Below are 25,508 nucleotides of genomic sequence, written 5' to 3' on the forward strand. Positions count from 1 at the left end.
TTATTATTGGAAAAAATTATATTTTGGAAGAACTCACTACAGAAGGTGACAGAATTCCAAAAATCAAATTACATGAAAATATACATCGCCATTTTCTTTGTACATTAGGTGAGGAAAACTCTGAAGTAGAAGGCAAAGCAGATGAAGGGCCACAGAAGAGAGTAAAGGAGGGAAACTATTTTTGATACCAAACCCAGAAGTTAGTCATTTGAAAGCCTACAGATGTGCATGCTTGAACTCAACCTCGAGAAAAAACAAGCCTCCCCCACACACACCCCACCCCACAAACAGGCAATGAAAAAGGCAAACCAAAAATTTCACCCATCAAAAGCAGCTCATTCCTATCTTGGACTAACTTAAGTCAACCAAACTTCCAAGTGAAAGCACTCAAGTCCTTGGAAGTTCAAAATCCATCAGGCTGCTCAAGGGTGCTCCATGGCCAGTTTTATTGCTATACCAAATTCAAGAAGGATGAAGAATTGAGTTTAAAAAAGGGGTGGGAAGGAAAAAAAAAAAAAAAAAAAAGCACCTTTGAGACTACAAAGGTCATCATAAGAGAAGACACAAGTAATTGATAGCAAATCCTTTCAGGGTTTAATTAGGAAAAATTTAAGTTCTGATGGGGGAAATAAAAAGGACCGTATTTCCAAAAAAGAAAAAAGAAAAAAAAAATAGAGAGATACTAAACTTTATTAAGCAAGAAATTTTAATTAAGCCTTGGTGGGTCAAAGGAAAATTGAAGTGGGAGGAAAAAAAATAAAACCAAAAAAACCAACTTAGTATCCTAATTGGTTTTGACATGCTTCACAAGTTGCTTTTTTTTTTTTTTTTAAACTCAGGAAACAATGAATAGGGAGAGAAAAAAACCTGCTAAAATCTTTAGAATTTACACAATTCTATCCCTAACTACAGACAGCATTATTTGGTACAATGTGTATTTGTGGATGTACATGAACAGTATATATATTATCCGGATCATGTTGTGCTATGTACACATCTTTACAATTTTTCCTGAAGGTTAAAGCAGTTCATTAGATTTCAAAATGCGTAATCATCTTGTGTTGGCACTTGTTAGGCTCTTGTCAGCATTGATAACTGGCATGTTTTATTGCAGCCCAGTTCCAGCCAGTGTTTGCCAACTTGTAACAACAGAAGTCCAGCAATAGGTGGGTAGAGTGCAGGAAAAAAAACAGTGCCATGTTTCTCAATTGGAGACCTGCAAAGAAATCACAGGTATTAAAATAAAACCCCTCCTCACCCTCCATTATTTTCAGATGTTAATTCGTTTTTTCAAGCTCAAGAAGATAACTATTACTTGTTCAAGAGCTTCACATACCTCTGAACAGAAGATGGACAGATCCAGACTCATCACCTGAGAAAGACTGGAGTTAGTTCAGCACACTGTGTATCCAAGCTCAATTATCAGTTGCTGGCTCCTGTAACTCGTGTGGTTTGTCGAGTGCACAGCGTGTAAAGCTTTGATTATTCACACACGGGGCTGAACACCGCCGATTTATCACTGAAAACTCTGTGCATTACTTACTGTGAGCAGCAGGTACAAATGGCACAGCAGTGACAAGCACTGACACCACAGCCCCCAGTGACACTGGGCTGGTCTGAAACCAGCTGTGGCCCCTTCTCCTCCAATTCCCTGCCCATCGCTCCCCTGGGAGGAGTCACCAGACTTAGGAAAGCTTTTGCCTTCCAAAAAAGCAACAGAGCCAATTACTTAAAATATTTGTCAAGAGCATTGTTTCACTATAGCTAAGTTCAACATGGCAACAGAGCTGAGGTTAGTTAAGGATACTCTGGAGTGTTACTCACAGTTACTCCCTTTCTCCAAGACAGGAAAAAAAAAGTCAGCTGCATTAACAATTCTTGCACTCCAGTTACAGGCAGTTGTACAAGACTTTCTGTTCCTTTGCTTAGTCTTTTGATCAATATTAAGCCATTTTTTGTGCTTAATCTGTACTGGAGAAAGTTCCTTTCAATCAAAGCATTTCTGCAAAGAGAGACTGCAGAACGAATTTGTCACAGATGGAGCCTTCCCCCAACCCCCCCAGTGTTGACAAAAGGGTAAGAAAGGAACTCTCTCCTGTACAACTGTGATTAAAAAAACTACCCAGCAGAAGAATGCAGCAGGCTGCTCTGGTTCAGTCAGTACAACCCCTCTGAAATACACACAGTGCCATATTTCTGTCCCTTGTGAATTATGTATGCTGTAGATAACCAGTAAATATGGATTTGGGGTTTGCCAGCCAAATGGGTCAGAGCAGTTCATTTGCCAAACCAACCATTAAGAAAAGGCAGCTTCAACATGAAGTTCTGTTTTGCTCTGAAAAGCAAGGGTGGGAAATTATTAGCTCATGGAGGAAGCTTTTCCTTGGCATGCCCAAGATAAAGTGACCAAAGGCCAGGGATTTAAGGGCCATGCTTTAATACAGAGCTTTCTATGAGAGGCTATTAAAAAAAAAAAAAAGACCCATTAAAACTGAGATGGGATTGTGTAAATTAGAGTAAGTATCTTGAGTCAGAAGCTCTTTAACAGGGTGGCAAAAAATGCAAATATCACATCAGCTACTCTCAGGTCAAAACTTGTCCAAGCTCTCAGATATGCCACAGTTCAGTTTCCAAGCAGAACACAGCTGTTTTTATGAAGCTATTTCCAAGCCTCCTCACTAAAGATGGCTTTTTGGGCTGCTGAAGAGAAAACCACCTTTCTTGATATTACTGAGGGTAATATCTCAATTTGATGCTTTCTGCTGTGCCAGGAGACTTTCTGTTAAACTCCCATAGATACCTGAAGCAAACCCTTCTCAGTGGCTCCTGACAACCTCACTGAAGTCTCATTTAACTCCTATGTGCAACATGCCACCAACATCTGCAAGATAATCCACAATTCCTGAGATAACAAGACTTTTAAGATGCTAGAAAGTGTTCTTCACAATAATGAACATCAAGGAATTATCACCCCCTTCCATTACAACTCCAGTAACCTCTAAGCGCCATTAATAAAGCGGGATGAATTCTGATAAAGAGAAGCTCAACTTCTGAACAGCATAAAACACAAGGATACAAGAGAAGTTCCCCAATTTTGGCAGAATGGGCTGTCAAGTGCACTTAAATTCTTTTAGCCTTTAGTACTGCATACAGCCAAAGAGCTCCACTGAGATCATGCAGCTGAGAAGAAAGGTTTGGGGGTTTCTTTTTGCTTTTGAGGGGAAAAAAAAATAGTTCAGCAACACTTAAGCAGGAAATCCTCAACTCAGGTAACTGACTTGTCTTGAGAAGGATACTTACCCTGAAAAAAGTGAAGCTACTAGCTGCTGAATAAGTGTCACTCAAAAGCAGTTTCTTGGCTTTTTCTTACACAGCGGGCAACTTTCCTTTTAAATTCTCCATTTCTGTCTTCTCTCCATTCTTTCTGTAATTGAATAGACAGCTTTCAGATGTCAGTCCTACAACAAGGAGTTGTACAAGCTCTAGGAAGATTCTTGGTGTTTATGTTTTCAGACATTAGCCATCTAGTCAACACCTAAATTTGCTTACAATCATTGAGCTACTCACTGAAAACCTGTGATATTCAGGACTTTTGAAAGTTTGCTCTGGGTTTCTGTGCCAGCTGCTCACAAGACAGTGAGGATGTAATTTTCCCCTTGGATTTTAGACACGCTCCAAGACTAATCTGGTGGCTTACCAGTATTTCACACTGTCTGTACTAAAATCTACTTGCTTCAGCCTGCAAAGTAGCAGCAAACACAACCTGTAGGCCACAAGCTGTTGTTATGTGTATAGACAGTGTCTTTAACTGGAGTGGTGAAAAGGTACACAGGTGCTGGGGAGCCAGCAGTTACTCTGAGATTTATTTATTTTAAAGACAGTTTCAGTTCCCTTCAATCTAGCCAGGACACTCCAGGACAGAAATACAGAAGTCACAGTATGTAGAAGAGGCAGTGTCCTTCGAAAGCAAACACCCCCTAGTTAGATATGGCTGTAAGATACTGGCTCTGTGAGAAAGACCTTGGGAGAACACTCAGCTCACCTACAGGGCTGGTCTCTGTGACAGGGGACCTGATTTCAAAACTGCAGAGATGAAGAGCCAAGATAAAGAAGAGCAGCAAGACAGGTAAGAGGGAAGTCTGAACCCAGAGATGCACACATCGAGGTACCACAAAAACCTACATGAGAAAGTGCGGCCAGGTTTGTTTTGTGCCAGGCTCACAATGAGCTCAGATGAAAGCACGGGAGCATCAGGTGTGGTTAAGATTGATGTGCTGGGTACTACCCTCCAGTCAGAAGTGGTGGGGAAAATATAAAGAACCCCTTATTTCATCAAGTTCTACAGTTCTTAGTTTCTGACACAAGCAATATATTCTTCCTGCAGGGGTGAGGGAAGGGGTTAAAAAGCCCCACATTGTTCCACCTGATGCAATCTAGCATACAACACCTTTTCACCCCCACTTGGAGTGAAGGCTGTGGCACATTTGAGTGATAAATGGCATACCCTAACATTCAGCACCTCCAAGCTCACTTAAACAATCGGCACACCGGGGAGCCCAGCACGTCTTAACTTTCCTGAGAGAGCACAAATAAGGCTACTAATCAGTTTGTTCTTTTTCAGCAATTCATGCAGCAAACATTTGGTTCCTTGGATTTGGACACAGGACAGCTTACACAAGATGGCTTAAGGCCAAGGAGAGCATTGAATTTGTGCCCTCCGAGCTTCAGAGCCTTAGTTTTTGTTTCTACTTTTTATGTTTGTAGTTCTATGAATTGTTCCAATTTGAATAGCGAGCAAAAGTCTCCAGTTTGACAGCTGAATCTCCAAAAATATAATTTTAGGTCATGAACTGTTCTATTTGCTTTCTAAAATATCTATTCAGGCTCCTGATCCTCATTTTTCTCCCACTCCAAGAGACAGTACTCCAATATGCATAGTTCCTTTTTCCTGAAAGCAGATATATCCCCTGCTCCTATAATCCTGTGAAATGCCTGTAACACCTTATTCACTAGACTCACTTAAAAGCAGAAACTAATGACAGCAAAGTATCTGACAGTAACTGCCAAGTTTTATTGCTGTACTAAACACAGGAGCTGCTGATTCTTCATTACCCTGATGAATATGTTCTTTGCTAATATGAAGAGATCTACAATCCAGCAGGAGAAGCCAACTGCTCAAGCAGCACTTTAGAAGTTCCTTGAAACATGTAATATCACAGTCAGAAAAATAGTTTCTAGCATCCAAAGTGATGCCTCACTACTGTCTTCCCAGTCAAATATGGATTTTTTTTGTTCTTTCAAGCTGGGCTAGAAAACGCTGTTTTCATTTTTGACCTTTACCCTAAGGCAAATTCATTTTGTGTCTAACTTTTCTAAGGCAAAAACAAAAAAAAAATAAAAATCCCACTCCCGAAGTAGTTGTCAGAGTGGGGCACAATACAAAAAGTCTGAGGTCAGGAAGGTGAGAAGCACAGATAAGAGCATGTGCTTTCTGCAGGGTTAGGCCAGCTACATTACATACATCAGTTTGTGAACTGAGGAATTTTTTTAGCATTTCATCAATAACTTGCTCCTCCCAGTGCTCTCAGCAGGAGATGTCCATATTTCCTGGGTGCCTGCTTCCACCAGTAATATGACACGAAAATGGGAGGTCCAACACTTAAAAAGGTTAAATAAGAAAATTGTTCACTACAACTTTTTGTTTGTTTTCTGCGTGAAATGATTTTCATGATGATTTCTCAGCAGAACTCAACCACCTTTGAAAATAGTCAAAACACCACAGATCAAAGGCTCCAGGAAACTACTAAACTCCCACCCACTTTGGGAAGGTATAGCTTGGCTGACAGAGCAGGTTAACATTCCTTTCCTCTGCATCTCCTCCTTCTTCACTCCCACAGTTAAAAGAGCTGCAACTTCTCTTTTGTGAGAAGACAGCACCCACTGCTGAACTGCAACTCAAGAGCATGTCAGTGTTATGTCAGAATGAGGCCTGAAGTCTGCCCCTCTATGCCCCTCCAAAACTGAGCCCTTTGTCTCTCCCCACCAAACATTTCTCATCCTCACTGTTATATTCTGTCCTAAGCACAGTTCTTCTAGAGAGCCGAGAGCTGTGTTTGTACACACAGAGCACAGGCCGTGTTCCAGAACACCGTGATGCACCAAACGTTTGCTTCTCACTTACAGCTGCAGACCCACCCTGGTCTTTGACTGTAACTCTGACCACTTTTCCTCACTCCTCAGCCAGTCTAGTCTGGGACAATCCTCTCTGTTGAGCTGAAGGTGAGATGCCCAGTAAAGCCTTTGAGTACCTTCTCAGAGCACAGATCTACACAGTCAAACCTGCTGCTCTAATCCATGGGACAGGATGACTGTTCTAGAGAAGTGGAAGAAATTCCCCAAGGCTAATTAGGTTCTGTCTGACAATATCACTGCTTTTCCCAGCACAATGGTAGCCTTAGCCTGGGATAGACAAGGTTCTTCCCAAAGTTACCGTTTGCTAAATCAGAAACAGAACTCCACTGCAAGGTTTCTACATTGAAGACAATTGGCAGACCAAGGAACATCTTACCGCTGCATCAACATTAGCAGGAGAATCACCATTGGGATCTGCCAGCATAGAAATAACACTAATCATTATAGTTTCCACTGTGTGAATGGGAAGCCAGCGTTCCTCAGGTTTTTCATAGCCATATTTGTCTTCTCCAGGCTCATGAAGAATTGAAATGCAGACATCGCCGTTCTTGTCAACTACAAAATAGAACAAGGCATATTTCAGTCATGAACAACATGCTGGCATTTCTTCAGGACAGTCATGGAACTCTTCATCTTCATTCCAGCTAGTCTGAAACACGTTAGTGGAGACACTTAATAAAGAAGGAAAGTAATTAACTATTGCAGAACTGAAGCTGTAATAAACAGGGCTTAGTGGAAGTCTGCATGTGCCTGGACTCCTGACAGAGGGCACGTGGGGGGAAGGACTCAGTCTAATATCACGCTGCAATTCTCTAAACTATTTATTTAGACAGGCTTCCACTACAGCTTTTTCTGTTAAATTCAGCAAACTCGAGAGTGACTTTTTTCCACAGCAACAGCATTAGCTGGATATTACTGGAACATATTGAAATATGATTTAAACTGCTGGAATTAGAAAGTGCCTGACAAGTACTCTGATATTTCCAGAGCTAAAACTGACACAGCATTAAAATATTCCCTGTCCTTTTGATGGGAGCACTGTCTCCTCCCACCTTTCAACATCTACAGTTTCTGAAGCTGAACAACATTTCTCTTTCCCAGTAAAACCATCTTCCATTTTATTTTACCTTCCCATCCAATCTCCATCAGTCCACAGGTAAATGAGATGTCAGGAGAAGTCTCCTTTAGAGGGACTAAAAGATTTCTTTTCATGCTTCACTAGATGAGGACAACCTTGGGCCTTCTATGCTGAACTGCCAAGTCAGTAACAGCAAGATGAAATATTTGAAGGTATAACAAAAGGCAGCTATAGAAGTCAAGTTTCTCCTCAGACTAGTATTTTGCACTTAGGAAAAAAAAAAATTAAGAAAAAAAATCCCTGAACAATTACCAAGAATGCAAGAACCTACTCTGACTAGCTTCTGAAAATACTTTAAGAGTATTTTATGCTCTCAGAGCAGCAATATTAAAAACTCTGCCATTGTTATTACTTCTCTATTAAGTGAGGAAGGCAAAGTAAAAGCAGAGTTTCGTATTTTTAACACAAACAGAAATGTATCTATTTGTCTTCACTGCATTTTAGTGCTGAACTGCAAAAAGAAATTGAAACTTTGACATTTCTTACCATTCGGATGCCAGATTTCTGTGATGAATTTCATTTTTGGCGGCCTCAGTGGGTAGTCTTTTGGAAAAGTAAGATGAGCCTTGAAAACACCACCTTCACTGGGGAATCAAAAATATCTTAGTAGAGTTTCTTGTAAGCTGAAGCTCGGAACTTACTGATGTTCTAAGTTTACACCTCACACAACTTAACATCATGTTGGTAATTAACAGTATCAACACTTCCAAATGCAATGTAAAGAGTTTCCACACTGAGAAGATCCTTTCACAAGATACTGCCAGTTCCCCAACATGATTTTTTTTTAGAACTAGGATGATGTTCCAGAGGGGAAAAACCATGGGGGTGTGGGGGGGAAAATTTAAAAACTGCCAAGGAATTTACCATCTGGAATCATAACTTACTTTTTTTTTCCGCCCCCCCTCTCAGTACATTTATTAACAGGAAAAAAAAAAAGGTATTGCCCATAACTGCCTTTCTCAAGTCCAGCCCAGCAGACACCCATTTTCCGCCATCAGAGACCTCAGCCCTAATTTTGTGGTCTCAGTCTGCAGCAGTGAGCCCCAGGGAAAACTGCAGAAAGCTCTGACTGTGTCTAGAGCATTAAATGTAAAAAGACTTCCAATGCCACCTTTTCCACACTAAGCTAAAGCGACCCAGGCATGACAGTGAGGTGTTCTGCATTAGTTACCCACTCAACTGGAAAACAATAATAAACAAGAGACATCCAGGTTTTATGTGGAGTTACAGGCCAGGAATAGTCCCTTTTGAAAAATGTCAGGGCTTGTATTAGATGGAAAGGTTTACAGATGGAATACTTTGCTAATGTCAATAATATAACATTTGTCCTGCCTACTGTCATTTCTTCTAACTGAAGGTTAAAACAAAATTTGGAATTGCAAAGGCAGAACAAAAAGTGGAATATAAAACCTCCAAAGAAGATGGCATGAGATGCACGGTGTGAGAAGCTGCTCCTCAGCAGCCACACAGACAAAAGAACTGGTGAACAGAAAACTGCCCAGTGCAATTTTTTTCCTGTATTTGTAAAGGAGTAGGAGTCTCTAAAGTGCACTGGCTACTCAAAAAAACTCTCGTGTTTTACCACCACTAACCAAAGGGGTGCAGTTCCAGCAAGTGTCTCAAAAAGACCCCAAAGAAACAAACAAACAAAAAAAACAACCCTAAAAAGCACTGCCTTAAAGTAACTTGGTTCTTTGAAGCAGTTGAGGGGAATCTGAACCCACAGCATTTATTTTTCACGTATTTTAGAAAAGGCAGGCAGTTTCCAAAGAATCCTTCACCCCAGGAGAGGTAAGAATTCCAAAAGCACTATTTTAACATCCATAATGTCAAGACAAAGGAGAGCTAGATTGCATTTGCTGATAGCCCCAAGTCAAACCCTTCCTTTCAAACTGAGAAATGCCTTCTTTCCCTTTTTAAAGAAGCAGATCCAAAAGCTACTAGGCTGTAAGGGATTCCTGCTTGCCCCATATCAAATGCATATAAATACAGGTTTTAGAGTGGATATACATTAGATAACAGTTAATGAAATACAGCTGTCAAATAAGGGACATCAATGCCACTTTTAGCAATATTCCTGATAAAAGGGTTTCTGTCAGGAGACTAATGCACTGAGTCTAAAGTCTTTTCAAGTAAACTCAGAATAAATGAAGTGGGACCAGGAATGAGACTGATGTTTGAAAATTGTTTAAGCTAAACTATTATATATGACTGTCCTTATCAAACAGCCCAGGGAAGAAGGATTCAGTGTAATACTACCCTGAAAAACAGCAACCAGGGACTGGAACAGAAGAGAGTTTCTTACCTAAAAGACTTTAAAAAGCTCAGGACCCTATAAAAGTGGAGTTAAAAACCACTATTGCAACTTTTAAGATGACAATCAATTAGAATCAGCATTTCTTTATTTGCAGTAAAATAGCCATAAGAATGTAACAGAACCACAGACTATTCAGAAAAGGTCAACAGAGGTTGGAGAAACCATCTCATGCAAGACATGAGAACCATAGTGCAGTGAGCCTGAGGAAAAGGCAAGCAATTTGATTACTGGGTTTAAATGCTTATTCAAAGTCTGCCAACAGACACACAGAACTTCATGCTGCAGCCAAATCTGACCTCAGGTAAATGTCATCAGGCTTTTTGTATCAGTAGTTTACCACTGCAACAGCTTAATGAAGAGAACAGAGTTCATCTTCAGGAGTACACTTTAAACTGACCTCTCCTGGGCATAGAACCTTTTCCCAGAAACTGGAGTAGATGATCACCCTGAAGGACTCCAGGTCACACTTGTTAGTCCTCCCATCTCAAACTGACAGGATCTGAAGCTAATTCTATGGACTGCTGCGGTTTCCTCCAACTACATCCTGCTCCAATTGCCTATTTTCCTGCCATCACAAGCATGAAGTTGTAATGGTTTAACACAGCACTATCAGCTGACCACAGCCTCCCAGCAGCAACAGCAAATTGTGGATTGTATCTGCCTCACTCACATTTGAAAGCAGACAGAAGCTGCCTCGAAGGGTACCTATTCTCTTTCTTTTCCATACAAATACAAAGAGATCAGTGTTGCCTTTTCCCACGGGAGCAAAGCAATTTAGAACTTCTACACAGCAAATCCAGCTATTTACATGTATTCTGCTAGCAACAGAAGAGTTAATTTAGCACAAAGATTTTGGTCAGTTTCTACTCACGAGGAGCACACTAAATCCCAGTTCACTCAAGTTTCTGTATAAGTATCAGTACTTACTATAGTGTATCTGGAGGGCCGATAATAAGGACTTCCCATCGATAAAGATCATTGTCATCTATCAAGCCCGCTGAAAAGCCTTCCACTGGATTTTTGTTGAGCTCTGTGTAGGAAAAAGAATTTAAGAGTAACTTTAGGTGTCTATAATACACATTTGCTGGCTTTGCTCCTGCGTCCACACACGGACACAAAACCCCCTGTGACATCTGGCTCATGCACTTACAGCCTGAGTGAGCACCCTCAGCTCCCCCACCACAAACGCTTCCTGACCCTAAAACTCTCCAGTGCAACGTGAGCACAAGCGCCAGAACAACACACAACTATGGGATATGGTCTCATAAACTAGATACCAACAAGTGTTTGAGTCAGGAAACAGGCCTTCTAATAATAAAAAAGCTTTACAAGAACCCCAAGGAGCCAGCTTAAACTGAAGTCTGCCTTAAACTCTAGAATTCACAGAAGACCAAAGTCACATTAGGTTTTTATTTAAAAGTAACATTCTACTTTGTTTAAATGATTTTTTTTTCAGAATCTGAAAGCATGTGAGACCTGTGCCAGTGAATTCTGGAGATTATGATTTACTATATTTTGCACTAGTACAAGAGAATATAGAAGATAAGCTGCTATGCTGTTTAGGTATTGGGTTGTGTGTTTTTATTTTTCTTTTGCTCACAGTTTTTTTCCACCAGTGATAAGCAAGAGAGCATTCTAAGTGCATAGGCTACTTCATACAGTTACTGCCAGGTAGAGGCTTCTCTGGAAACAGCTACACACAAGTCACAGCTAGGTCTAGACTCCAGTGAAGTGACTTCTGTTTTCAGCCTGCTCCAGGGAAAAAAACCTGTACATTTTGGAATTAAACACTTCAAATGAGTTTTGCCTATAATTCAGTGGTGGGGGTAGGAGGGTGAGAACATCTATTAACTGACAGCTTCGGGCCAGAAATTACATTAAATGCCACATTTATACTACATCCAAATTCTTCATCCAGCATTTCCAAAACTACATACAAAGTCCTGGCAGATCTTGGGTACTAAGGATACAGGAAGACAGAAAGAAGTTATTCCTTCAACTGGTCAGTAATTTCCAGATTAAATTAAAAACATTAGTTATTGTGGGAAAAACAAAAACAAGCACACCCACCCCAACCATACTTATTTTATAACCTGTCAGACACTATGCAATCCTCATTATTCTGTTCCACAGCACAGTTTGTCTACCTAGTCCCATTTTGTAAACCTAAAGGCCGTAAGACTTAAGTTCAGAGGGCCTTATAATGCCCCCAGGTACGTGCAGAGAGGCTTCAAGTGAGAACCTTGTACCTTTTTGGAGAAAAAGCTGACATTTAGTCCAAACAGATTTGCCCATAAACCTGCAATCACTAGAGGCCAGTTAAGTTCTGAACTATTTCAAGAGTGGCTGAAAAAGGCAGAAAGAACCAATTCAAGCCCTACATAGAGGAGCCTAAGTCCACACTGGGAAAACAAAGTGCTCAGCTCACGTGAAGGACGAAGCTCCTGAAGGGGAAGACAGCAGGAACATCAACTTTGGTCATCACTAATTTAGTCAAACTTATCCACAAAGATGACTCAATTTTAAAATCTCAAGAACATACTGAAAGGGGTTTTCCCAGGAGCTACTGAAAGGGTATAATCAGGAGGTGAGGTCAGCCTTTCAGTCCTCAAGGTGCAAGACAAAGATCTGGGTACTGAGCCCAGCCACTCTTTTCCAGACAATGCCTGAAAGAAAAGGCAACATCACAGGCTCTCTAACCAAGATGCAAGTTCTGTGTGAACTGCTGTAACTCAAACTGCTCATATTTAGCTTCTTTATTGTTTGCAAGTTATCACTGCTCACTGATAAGACTTTAAAGACGGCCAGAACCTAAGACTGAAAAAATTCAGAATGTTTCTCTCCATTTAAATATGCCACATTATTTCCAAAGCAAATATACACATATTCTTCTCTTTCTTAATATGTGCTGTTTCAATTTCTTTCTACATCTGTCTCAGCCTCAAACAACTTTATAGCTAAGTAGTTCAAAACATTTTTCATGTATTTATTCCCAAAGAAAGACAGCTCTTACAATCCAACTCACATCTAGGATCATGTATATTGCAAGAGAACTTGTGAGAAGGAGCAAAATTCCTGGATGACAGCTCCTTTAATGTAGTACATCTGTAAACTGCATGAAAGGGACAATCATTAACAAAAGTCTTCAACTAAAGCAGTTAAAGAAGTTTACTTAGTGGATGTTGCCTATAAAGCAAATGAGCACATTACTTCTTTTACAGGAGGTGGCATCAGTCTGGGCTTGTGAAAAGTTTCTTTTCCTTCCATGACAGCAGTGCTGAAGCACAGCTCAAACAGCTGCTGATTGCAGAAATACTGAGGAAAAACAATGAATATAAGCTCATACACCTTCTCCACGAGAGGTGTGCAGAATTACCAACGGCAATTAAAAAATGAGCTTTTCCATCCAGATCATTTATGCTAAACTAAACAACGTGGCTGGCAGGTAGACAAAAAAGGAATTCTCAGGAAAGTTCTGCACTGAGACATGAAAAGCATCATCCTTGGCTGCTTTACCATGAACAGCCAATAGCTGCTACTCATGAAAACCTGCCAAGGCCCAAGGTTTGTTTGGCTTTGTTTTTTTTCCCTGGATATAGTCGGTGCAGTGTATCAGGAAAGTTAACCAGCAGTACCACCTGTGTCTTGCCTCTCTCTTCATTAGCTGAGCCTCACACAGTAGTGAAAGCCATGCACCAAAATCCCAAAGGAATAGCAATGCAGGGAGGGCACGAGAGGAACACGCAGGGCTCAGTCCCACAGGGCTGCTGCCAGGCAGGTGGCACTGCCCACCCTGCGAGTGATGCTGGGGACACCTGCTCCCTGCCAGGCCCCACCAACCACAGCACTTAACTGCTTGCAGCCTGAGCAGGAGCTGCCCTAGACAAGTATGTGCACAAAGCAAAGAATTCAGTTCCTTCTGCAGGCAGGGAGAGGAGAACAAGCTCTTAGGGCAGGTCCTGTACAAAACCCTGCTGAAGAACTGCCCTAGAAATCCTGGAAAAGCAGAAAAGCCAGACACATCTATGGAGGATTGGATCCTTCCACATTATTTTTCCAACAGCTTTACTATGAGATTTCTTGTTCAGCTAAAGCTATGCTATACTTTGTAAACATAAATGAGTACATTAACATATTTCCATCATGTGCATGCCTAACTAAATGTCATTTACTTGCAAATACTATATATTACAGTCTCTGGTTTAGCATTTCTGACAATATTTTTTGCATTTATGATTATTTAATTTAATAGGCATTTTTCTACCCAGCAAAAGAAAAATCCAAAACATTCTTACACTCAGTCTAGAATCAGTTTCAGGTAGAGGCCTTTGCAGACCAAGCAGCAGCTGACAGCCAAAGCTGCACACACCTGGACAGCTGCCAAACAGCAACATACTTGGAACAGAATCCAGTGTCTGCTTATAAATTAGACATTCAGTTCCTTTAATCCCAGTCCTGAACCTGGGATTAAATCCAATACCTGATTTGGGAGGTAAGGAAGACTAAAGGCCCATAATCCAACAGAGTTTTTAAAGCCCCATGGCTCCATTTCCACATGATCTGCCACACAACACACTGTCTGTCCCTTCAGCTCGTTGCTAAAGCAGAACTAAGTTACCATTGCCTTAAGCTTGACCCAACACAGTACCATGGGCTGCACTTCCAGTTTCAGTGTTTAGTTTACATCAAGCTACTGACGTTCCCACACTCACTGAAGCTGCCTTTATATAAGCCAAGAGACTTCACCAATCCCGGAGCAAAACAGCATCAACAAAAATGACTAAGCAGAACGAGCCCCACAGCTCCATGGAACAGCTATGTACGGCATCCAAACTTTTCAGCCTGACGTCTCACCCAGCCAGCCACTGCATGTGAACTCTTTGAGTATTTTAAGCTACATTACAGTACAAAGCTTTCAAAAGTATGAGTTCCTATATTTTTTTTTTTTTAATAGCAGCCTCTTTAGTAAGTTACATAGTGTTAGAGTTTTGTGCAGCCAGTGGATAAAGTACAACACAAAAAACAGACTAGGGAGCCCAAGTCCTGGCTAAGGCTTCAGGATAAACCTGAATAAAGCTGGCCTACACAGCTCTCTGAGCAAGCAGGCCATATCAGCACTTTATATCTGCTGCACCTTAGACTTGTGTTGTCTTTATTGCTTTTTGTGAGGCTCAGCACCAGTCCAGGAGCTTCTAACAACTGTTCACACTGAAAATACTCATCCTAGGCTCTTCTTCTCTGTACCCCACACTGTGACTTCCGCATAGTCCTATTACTTAACTGAGGTCAGTTATGATTTCCAAAACTTTGTTACCTGCAGGACCCAGCTGCACATCTGGGATTCTAGAGAACTAGAGCTGAGATTATGATAAAGTAACACGATCTCTATGTGGAGATGCATTCCCCAAGCTCTCCATTTTATCTGCTTTCATCATGTTCTGTCTTGCTCTGCAAGCTCATCCAAGAAGTTCAGACAAAACGCAGCACAAAGTATGCGCACACCACTGTGGGAGTGTCAAATAGACAACACTTAGAGCAGATTAAGTCTCTGAAGGACACTGAAATTATTCTGAAGGGAGACTAAAGTAGTAAAGACAAACCTGTCTTAAGCAGAGATTCTACCAACCATTTTAGTAGAAGTTCTAGGTTTGACTTTAGCCTAGCAACTAACTAATTTCCAGTGCTCCACACATCACTCCTTCTTAAATAAGGGCAGCATTTCACACTTCTACAACTCAAATTCTCTGAGCTCAGAAAATCTGTAAGAAGGGTTGCACAATTAGCATTAGCAGGGAAGCTGCACGTCAGTGCAGTGCTACACACCTTTGTGTACTGCTCCACTTGCCATCGCCTCAGCTGTAACTGAGAAGTCTTCCTCAGATGTGCACAGTGAAGCAGATTTTGAAAGGACAGAGGACAAAGTTGGAGGTTTCTTGTTTGATTTTTGGTTTTATTCCCAGGCAAATTCCTAGCCATGGCCACAGTTCAGCTTTGCAAACAAGCGGAGAGCAGCACCAGCTCCAAGTTCCTGCTGCTACAGGTATGAGAATTAAGGTACCAGAGAAACTTGAGTAAATAGAAATTGGAATTATTTTATGAGTAAGGTATCTCATTAGTGTAGAATTAAGCAAAAATTGAGTTTCTTGATTCTGTATACTCCACAGTCATAGGAGTCACGGCCTAACTGGAGACAGACAATCTGAAGTTCAAGTTAGTTATTTAGTGGAAAACTGAGTCTTAACACCAACCAGGAGCCTGCAGGTCTTTGGTACTGCCTTGGTTCTTATGGAGTTCCCCATAATCCCTTAAACCCATGGAGGTGGACATCAGTAGATATTGTCAATGCTCCTTTACCCTTCTCTCTCATGGGTCTCAAAACCAGCTCCAAGACAGCCTCAACTAGAGCACAGATACCCAGCAACTGATCTAACCCGGCAACCCAGTTTACCCAGCCCATGGTCTGCTCCCATGCCCTATTTCACCTGAGGGTCCTAAAGACAGGCAAGAACAGTCACAATCTATTTTGAGGCTTTTCCTTTCTGCAGCACTCTTCATCCATGGACCCTTCTGTGTACACACACTCAAATCAGTCCTTTTCCAACATCCCATCCCACAGAAGGAAGGTCTGCTTCCCCCTCCCTCAATGCACTTGCCATTAAGCAAATATGTAAACTCAGTAACTTAAGTTACTGTGGACCACAGCGTGCCTACTAAGCCCACAAATCTCTTCTTTCAAAACAAATGTGGTGTTCAAATCACTTTCCTGTCCGAATCCCTGGAAGTACAAAACATACTCATCTGATGAAAACCTCTGAATGCCATTGTATTGTTTGAAGTTTTGAAAGTTATGCTTCCAGAATTAAGGTTCTCAGCAGTAAGTTCAGAATATATGTCAACTTATCATCAGCCATACAATTTTGGTAGAAAGATAAAATGTCTCCTGAACAGCCTTCTGAGACTAGACTGCTAGAAGCAAGCTCTGTATGCCATCAGACCTAAATCCAGCACAGTTACACTACCCAGGTTAAAATGAGTAAGGTCTGTTAAAGGACCACAACAAAACCATTCTCACTAAGTTCTGAATTTTGAGGGGAAGTGTTATGAGGAAGGGAAAAAATCAAGGACAGCAAAAAGAATTGGAAGAACACCGATTCAGAAACACACCTGTAAAAGGAAGCAATTATGTCACCAGGGAATACTCAGTGCTTTGCCCACAGAGTCAGCTGCAGCACAGAGCCACGTTCATCTGTCACACTCAGAATAACAGAAATGCCACCTCCACTTTGTCCTCCATGTTTGATACCTGTTTCCACTCTTAGGAGTTACACAAGTATTCAAAGGGTATCTGCATCCCTCTGTATTTGAGACGGTCACCCTCAGCAGCATTCAAGAGATCCTAGCAGGGTAAGTAGTTTGTGAGACACCATAATTATCTCATCCCGAAGCAGGTGTCAAAAACAGGTCAGATGAATCACACTCTACACACACTTATTTCTCTTACCTACAAAGGACTACAAGTTTCAGATGCCTGCTGTACACAACTGCTGGAATTTGGCAAGACAGGTGTCGTCCTAGGTGCCATTAATGTAGCTGAGTTTAACCATGGACAGGAGAAGTTTATTAACTTCTTAAAAGCTAATTACCAACAGACTAAAGCTAAGGAAAAAACCTTCCATCCATGTACCTTCTGAGCAGTCCCATACACATTAATTATGAAACAGCACTGCTGCCCAGAGCCAAGGGTTCTAGGATGTGTATGGTTCATAGACAAAAACAGAACACCATTAGAAATCCAGTGAACAGTCTCTAAGGCATGCCTATGCCACAAGGAGATGTTCACATCTGAGAGAGATGTTAACATTCAAGTTGTTGTGCAAGTCAAGGACAACTTTCCAGCTTGTTTTCTCTCCTGCTTATAATATGAATAACAGGTTTGCATATCCTAACTTGAGAGACATTGTTATTTAGAATTGTTTTAAGACATTCCTTTAAATGACTCCTGACAGCACCATCTTCTAGATCAGCACCAAATGCCAGCCAGCTAAAAAAACAGCCAGCTTGACCTATGAGGCGTATGATGACAGCACAGAAATACCTTTCCCGTTAACAATCCACACACACAGAGACTGTATGTGAAAACCTTTACAGAGGATTTCTATCAAAAAGGCTTTATTATTTTTCTAAACCTGTGCAAAAACTGCTAACATTTCTGTCCAGGAGAGCAGTTATTTTTATGGAACACCGTTTCAATTAGATTGCTATACTTAGTGTTCTTACAAGGTCTGGATATCTGATCTCTGCTCCAGCTGATATGCCTTGGACTTGAGAGTAGGAAAGCAAAGCAAGTATGAAGATTTACTCTTGCAGGGTGGCCTGAAGCTCAAGCCTACTAGAGACTAAGTGAAAGATCTCATCAAAACCAGTCACTGATAGATAGGCACACACCACTCAAAACTGAAGCACACAGCAGGTGCAGCTTGGTGAGAGCAAAGGCCTGCACGTGAAGCATTGCCCTGATTCTGTTCCCATACACTGGAACAAAAACTGGACAGGAGAGTTTCAGGAGTCGCCCGCCCTCTTCCTCACACAAGCCACCTGCTCTCCTTTTTCCAGGCACCCAAGTCTGCACACTCATTTTAATATTTGGTTAGTCTTGCTTTCAGAACAGCAGCCACCTTTCAGATCAGTTCCACTTCATTAGAACCCTGTCTCTATGCTGGGAACAAACTTGTATTTTACATCAAAACAGAGGCTGATTAAACTAACTACAGGAAGAAAATTTAGCAGAGTGCCTACCTGAGGCAAACTAAGTTTCATCTACAAAGGTCACTTATTCTCAAACTGTTTAATATAGGGTTTTGGGGAAACTAAAAACCAACCTGTACCAACCACAGAAGGGACCAAGTAATCCTGTATTAGTTGAATATGCATGTATTGTTCCAAGTCTGTCTTGCATTACAAAGAAATCTCAACGATATACAGAAACATTAAGGCAGAATTAGCTATAATTACATATGGTAAAATCTGAAGACCATTCACTCTACTTGATTTATCCCCACTAGTTTCTCTTAAATATATATATAGAGCAAATCAATAAATCCTTAGTTTGCAGCAAGTAACTACAATACTGAAATTGAAGTCATTATCAATGACAGAAGTCAAGACATTCCAGTTGGTTTTGCATGATTTAACATCTCCAAATGAAGCTCTTACCAACAAAGCAGAAATTCTGATGAAAGTTATTTCCTCAAATGGTATTAAATTTGCTCCCTCCTTCAGAGGATCTCCAGCAACATTTTCCCATTCACTATTCTCAAACAAAACAGGAATAAATCACTCTACTGACAGATCCAGATATGGCCTTACTTTGGTGTAACTTACAATGCCTTGTTTGAGGGAAGCAGAGAAGGAAAGAACTCAGAGTTCATGGTAAGTTTGGTTCTTTCCCTGAAAGATTAGTAAGCTGACCTAGGCAGAGCCAAAGCAGTGACTCCTTGACGAGGCAGGTTATTGCTTCATCCTGTTTAAGCAAGTGGTTGAGTCATCAAGCCCTTCATTCTGTACTTTAGCTAAACATCTCCTTCCAAAACTGCCAGCACCCCCGAAATTTTGCTGCTGGCTGCTGTTATAAATATTCTTTTCTTTGAAGATGCAAAATTCAGATTATTTCTGCAAGAGAAGCATTTGGAAAACTAACACGTAGCACGCAAAGTTTGCCATTGGTCATATTTATCACGTTATTTACAGTGCAACAGAAATTCAGGCTGCTTGTGCTGTTGTAGTGACTGGAGCCTGAGCAAGGCCTGTGTTTTAGCAATGCTGGTGTCTAAAAAGTCAGCCTGAGAAAGGGGTCTTTGATAATTCTGTCAGCACAACCTCACAAGAAGCAGGATTATCTCATCTGCTGTAACAGGGCCCTATGCTGCCATGGGGGTTAAGGTGATCGCTGCACACCTGCTGTACCTAAGTACCCCAAAAAGCATCAGACCAAAAAAACTGATGGTTATCTAAAAACATTAGAGTCCGCTAAAAAAATATGCAGGGGTGTTTATAATTTCAGGACCACTTAAAATTATAAATTTTACATGTGCAGAACCTTGGAGTCCTGATTATTTGGGATTATACAGAGTATTACTGCCCATATGAACAGACCTTCACAAAGGAGTTAACAAGCAATCTAGTATCAAATTAGTACTTCACATCAGTGTCTCTCAAATTACTATCTTACAAATTTACTTTAAGACAGTGCTCAACTGTAAACAAAGGTTTCTTATACACCAGTGACCCCAGAAATATGCATCTCAGCTTTGATGTATAAAGTAATCTTCACTCTGCAATTCCCTCTCCATTCACTACTCAAATAGATTTTTTAACAAGTCCTAATTGCCAAAAATTCAACTAGCTCAACATTACACAAGATTCTTCCACAAAAGTAAAAACTGTTCAACTGTCACATTAAGTATTTAACAGTTTTCCAACTTGTTAGTTTTTAATTAATCATTTCGGCTTTGAAATAAAAGCTGTATAGACTTCAAACTGAAAATAATGCCCTGTTTCTCGTGTTTAAGAAAATCATTAGTGTGGCTTTTTCTGTATCCTAAGTTGGTGATTATTTACAACCCAGCTCAACTTCAGCCAACAAAGACATGGTTATTCCCATTTCCAATGCTCCATGTTTATGTTAAAGAGAACTCGCACTTCTAGTTCCACTGTGTGCTACCGATTTAACTGCATCCTCCCTCTGTGATTTTGCTGGTTGAACTAGACAAGTCTGCCTACTCTGAAGTCTGTGTCAGCAAGAATTTGGCAGAAAGATGAAATAAAAGTATTCAGAGACATACCTCAGTCTGTAAAACCTTTGGGCTTGACAGTTCTGGAGACTGGAAGAGAAGCTTTACACCCTGTTGTCTGTATCTCTTCTTAAAGAACATAAAGTTTTGGGGCTGTAAAAAGAACAGTTTATCCTCCACCAGCTCCCCTGAGGGATGAACTCTGCTAACCCAGTGCTACACCGATCTACATACTTGCTGTGGACTTTTTTTGTTGAAGTTCAGGGGCATTTTTGTTTTTAGTTTTTCCTGCACCCTAACTGGAAGAAGTGGACAGGTCATGGGTCCCGTTTCACACCTATCATCCCACAAAGTGCCCCTCTCCTCCTCAAAAAAAAAAGTTTGAATTTTAAGATATTTCCAGAAGCTGCTACAGCTTACAATTAAGTTGATTTGAGAGGGAACGGCACTTAATTTTACAGATATCCATAGATATCTGATCCTCCAGCTCTAGTTAGACTACCCTTTTTAAATGGCTTTGCTATTAAGAGATCTCAATTCATCACTTCCTTAAGACTTAAAAAAACCCCAAAAATTTATAGTGTTAAACCATGAAAACTACCCAATGTTCTTACTACCTTGAGTTGTTCTCATGCCTAAATGGGGTGAGCACACGTCAATATAAAAACAGCTACTACGCTTAGTCCCTGGGGATCCAGCTCAGTATTTCATTAGCAAAGGCACCGTGAAGCCACATAGAATTTGGGAGATTAAAAAAATAACCCACATGTAACTTGAAGTTATACTTTGTGACTGTCATCCAACGTCCCTTCTCTCTGAGCATTATCAGCATCCAGAACATGCCAATGAAGTGCACAAGCATGTTGTACATGGTGCTGTGGTACCAGCTCCCTGCTCAAGTTACAAGCCAGCTTGCATTCAAAAAAAAAAAAAATTGAGTCTGTCTTCATACACTCATTGGAGCAGCTTCAGGTTATGTTGCCAAGTTTTGCTCTGTTTGGTAAGACCCGTTGTTTTACATCTCACTGACAACCAGCAGCTTCATCAGTTGATCTATACTTTGACAAAGGACTAAGGAATTAAAACAGCTCATTAAAGTGCTCCAGGCCAGACACCACCTTTCCCCATAATTAGGAACCAAAGCATATGGGGGAGCAAACAGGTAGCCACTCTGAGAACTACTATTTAACATTCCTCCCTCCTCCTGCCATTGTTTTTTTCTTTTGGGCATTGAAAAGAAATATCCAAGGTCACACCATTAAAGAATTTTTATACTCCTCAATTGCTCCACCATTGTACAGATTTTAGATTCTCGTTTCAACCTCCCTTCATTTCTGGATGCCTTGCTCCAACTTCAGATCTCTTGTCATTATTGAAGCACAAGTGAATGATCTAAAGAAATTTAAACTAGCTTAGATCACATAACTCCTATTAACTGTCTACAGTCCTCCAAAACCCAACCACCAGGTACAACCCCACAAACTCACCGCACTTGATACAGGGAAAAACTGCATGGAGCAGAGAGACTGAATATCAGTCTCACCAGGGCAAATACCACCAGAGTGGTGACTTTTGGTTTGAGGTAGAAGAAATAGTGTGGGTATTAACAAAGGGACATGTTGGAGCAGGTGAGACTTGGAAGACAGTCAGCAGCAGGAAAAGAAGATCATGAAGCTCAGCTTCTACACTATGACTTCAAGCAGCCTGACACCAGAAAAACCAGAGTCAGTCCAGTGCCAGCTCAGTTCAGACATCACACAGAAAATAGTTGCTTCCAAACGAGAGAACTTTCTCAGGTAAGTTATTCTATGTATGACTTTTGAAGAGTTCAAGACTCTTCTTCCAATGCTCACCATACTTCATGCACACTCAGGCACTTTTAATATGGTTTCAATTTCTTTTAGTATATGTAAAGGGATACCAAAGGTGTTGATATTAAAACACAAAACCCCCACAAGAGCTGCACGGTGCAGGAAAATGGCTGCAGTCAGTACAGCTGAATCAGTAATACGGGCAACTAGAGAAGCTCACCAGTTTTTCCCAGTACACATAAAGCCTTCAGATAAGAGTGAACAGAAAGTTAAACAGAAGTTAAACCCCAAAACTAGTAGTCAGCAAATGTACTTACATATCCAACCAGCCTGTGCTTACAAAAGGTCTTAAGACCTCACATGAAAAAAAAAAACCAAAAAAACGTGTGTGTGTATGTATACACACACAAATACATACATATATATATATATTATATACACACCACAGAAGCTGAATACTTACTATCAAGAAATTTCAATTAAATGTCCAACTTTCCTCCGTGGAGCACACTTAGTAGATTAAAAGAGAAATTCCAAACAGCTGAACAACAGTTCTAGGTTACCAAATGCTTTTTTTTATCAAGTTAGAAAGCAACTATTCTACACAGTTGTTCCCCTTCAGGGATCATATGTAGGAGAGTGAAGCTTCACCTCACATCCAGTCTGGAGCTCCTGCAGTAAGCCCATACCAAGGCATTATTAGCTTATCTGAACGTGCAGACACCTCACTGAGTGTCACTAATAACCTCAGCAGTTACCAGGGCATTAACAGGTGCATGCTGATGTTCAGGACTAAGGCCACAGTACGCGATTTTTAGCAACGGTACAAGACTTTTTTTTTTTTTTTTTTTTAAGAGCTTCACCTTAAAGGGGCAAAACATTCTGTGCTAGCACTTAACGATATTCAAGTTTCTCAAACTGATCATCAACCAAACTGAGAAAACAGTGCTGGAGATGCACAAACACATCATCCATCTCGCTATACCCGGTTATGCAACCTCATCTCCTTACTGCTAACAATGCTGCTTTCCACCCTTAGGCTTCCAACGACATTAACTTAAGTTTCGGGCCAAAATCCTCCTCCGGGAATTCCTGTGCCACCCAGTGACCCCGTCCCTTCGTATGGCCACTCTGCCAACTCCAGCCAGCGCTGTAATTGTCCGAGTTTAGGTACACCTGGCACACATTCCCTTAAGTCGGTACGAAGCGATTTTTACATAAGGGACGAAAAAGGCGACCCGATTCTCTCAAGGTTCCGTGCAGACCCATGCGCTTCCTCGAGTGGATCGCCGTATCCCGGCGCAGCAGGCAGAGGATGCGGCGAACATGTGCAAGTGGGGGAGGGAGGAAGGGAGCGCTGCCGGCTCGTTTCCCTTTAAGTGTGGCAGCGCACACATGGAGCCGCATTGTGCGGCCCCGCGCATGCGGGGCCCCTCGGCGGGGCCGGGCCGGGCCAGCTCGGCCGCCCGCCCGGGGACAAAGGGAGGGGGCGCGGCGACACCGAGCCCGTCTGACACCCCGCTGACACCCCGCTCCCCTCCGCCGCCGGCCCGGGCGCAGCACCCGGGCCGTGTCCGTCCCCCGGCCCGCTCCCCAACTCCTCCTCCCCCGCGCCCGTCCCGCCCTCTCGCCCCCGGCGGACCCCCCCGCCCCTCCCCGCGGGTCCCCCCGCAGCGGTCCCACCCGCTCCCCCGCCCGCACCCGCTGCTGCCCGGTCATCTCCCCCCCCCCGCCGGTGCCTGTGGAGCCCCCGCCGCTTCTCCTGACAACAAAGGGGCCAGCGGCCTCCCCCTCCCGGGCACGGGAGGTGAGGGGGAGCCGGGACGAAGGCACCGCAGGTCCCCGCGGGAAGGGGTGCGAGTGCGGGGAGTCAGCCTGGGCCCGGAGTGTCTCGTTCCGGGGGTGGGGGAACAATCCTGCTTCCTCCCCTTTTTTCTGGCGCTTCAGAAACACCCCTAAACATCAGCCCGCACGCATCCCCCGCGCTGCGGGACGAGCTCCGGCTCAGTTCTCCCCCCGCCCCACGGAGACCAGACCGCAAGGGGAGGGGACGAGGAGTCCTCCAGGCTTGGTACCGGGGGGCTGCGGAGGCCGACGAGCGCGGCCGCTGCCACCCCGCGCTCCCCCGGCGGGACGGGGGCAGCCGAGGGGACGCTCTCCCACCGTGCCGGCCCCGCTCCCCTCCCCCGGCTCCCCTGGCAGCAATCGCCGGTCGGGCTCCCCCTCCCCCGCTCGGCCTAGTTCCCTCGGCTCCCGGCTGGGCACAGCACGGCGAGGGGGGGGCCGTAATCTCCCCTTCCCCCTCACACACACACGCACTCCCGCCCGCCCCCTCCCCGAGCCGGCGCCCCTTCCTTTCCCCGCCGCGGGCCGCGGCCCCTCCGAGGCCGCCCGGCCGCTGCTCCCCCGCGGCGGATCACCCGCCGCCCTCCCTTCCTTCCTCCGCCGCCGGCCCAGGTACCTGCTAGTTGTCTCCGCAGTAGCAAGGCGGACTGGAGCTCCGTCATTCTCCCCCGCTCTGCCCGGGGAGGGAGTCCCAGCGGCGGCGGGGACGGCGCGGCTCCTGGCGCTGCGAGAGGTGGCGGCGAGCGTCCCTCAGCCCGTCCGCTCCGCGTCCGCCGGGGGTCTGGCTCGGCGCCGGCCGCCACAGCACGCAGGGTCCCGGGCAGGGCAGCGCGGCCGTGGCTCCGAGCCGCCCTCCGCCTCCTGCTCCGAGCCCTCAGCGCCGCCACCTCCCGCTCCCCCCGCCAGGAATTTCACCGCACTCGGGCCCGCGCAGGCGCAGCCGGGCCGGCCGCCGGCCCTTCCGCGCCGCCATCTTGAGAGCGGCTAAGGGGCGGGGAGCCGTGCTTGGCCGCCATCTTGAGGAGGTCCCAGCCTCCCCTTCCTGAGTCAAACCTGAGTTAGCGGGGAGGGAGGGAGAGCGCTTCATGAGGGGAATCACCTCACGAAGGACATTTAGGGACATAAACTAAAGCACAGCAAGTTCTACTTCAACTTGAGGAAGAACTTCTGTACGTGAGTGTGGTAGAGCACTGGGACAGACTTGTCCAGGGAGGGCGTGAAGTCTCCCTCTCCGGAGAAATGCCAAACTCATTTAGACCTTCCTGTGTCACCTGCTCCAGGTGACCGTGCCTTGGCAAGGGGTTAGACTGGGTGATCTCCAGAGAGCCCTTCCAACCCTAACGATTCTGTTATCTGCAAAGGCCCTCATGAAGGACATTATTAGGAAGGAATTCTTCCCTCGGAGGGTGGTAATG

General features: G+C 43.3%; 1 protein-coding gene across 3 annotated transcripts; it reads right to left on the minus strand.

Annotated features, from left to right (window-relative positions):
* On the minus strand, positions 1-24,973 carry UBE2G1 (ubiquitin conjugating enzyme E2 G1). 3 transcript variants are annotated; one of them, XR_005703599.2, is made up of 7 exons: positions 24,710-24,883; positions 10,575-10,677; positions 7,817-7,914; positions 6,569-6,747; positions 3,301-3,424; positions 1,337-1,372; positions 1-1,216 (listed from the first exon to the last, which is right to left on the minus strand). XR_005703599.2 is itself a non-coding variant. In XM_040082485.2 (6 exons), the coding sequence occupies exons 1-5, from the start codon at positions 24,753-24,755 to the stop codon at positions 3,338-3,340; spliced, it is 513 nt and encodes a 170-aa protein (XP_039938419.1). In that variant the 5' UTR covers positions 24,756-24,973; the 3' UTR covers positions 1-1,216; positions 3,301-3,337. The 3 variants fall into 3 exon arrangements, 2 of the variants coding, with proteins under 2 accessions (XP_039938419.1, XP_039938420.1); XM_040082485.2 differs by lacking the exon at positions 1,337-1,372 and having other exon boundaries at positions 24,710-24,973; XM_040082486.2 differs by lacking the exons at positions 1-1,216; positions 1,337-1,372 and adding an exon at positions 1,379-2,335.
* Positions 24,974-25,508: the final 535 nt, after the last annotated feature.

The sequence above is a fragment of the Hirundo rustica genome, chromosome 19, assembly GCF_015227805.2.
Source record: "Hirundo rustica isolate bHirRus1 chromosome 19, bHirRus1.pri.v3, whole genome shotgun sequence".
Classification (NCBI taxonomy): domain Eukaryota; kingdom Metazoa; phylum Chordata; class Aves; order Passeriformes; family Hirundinidae; genus Hirundo; species Hirundo rustica.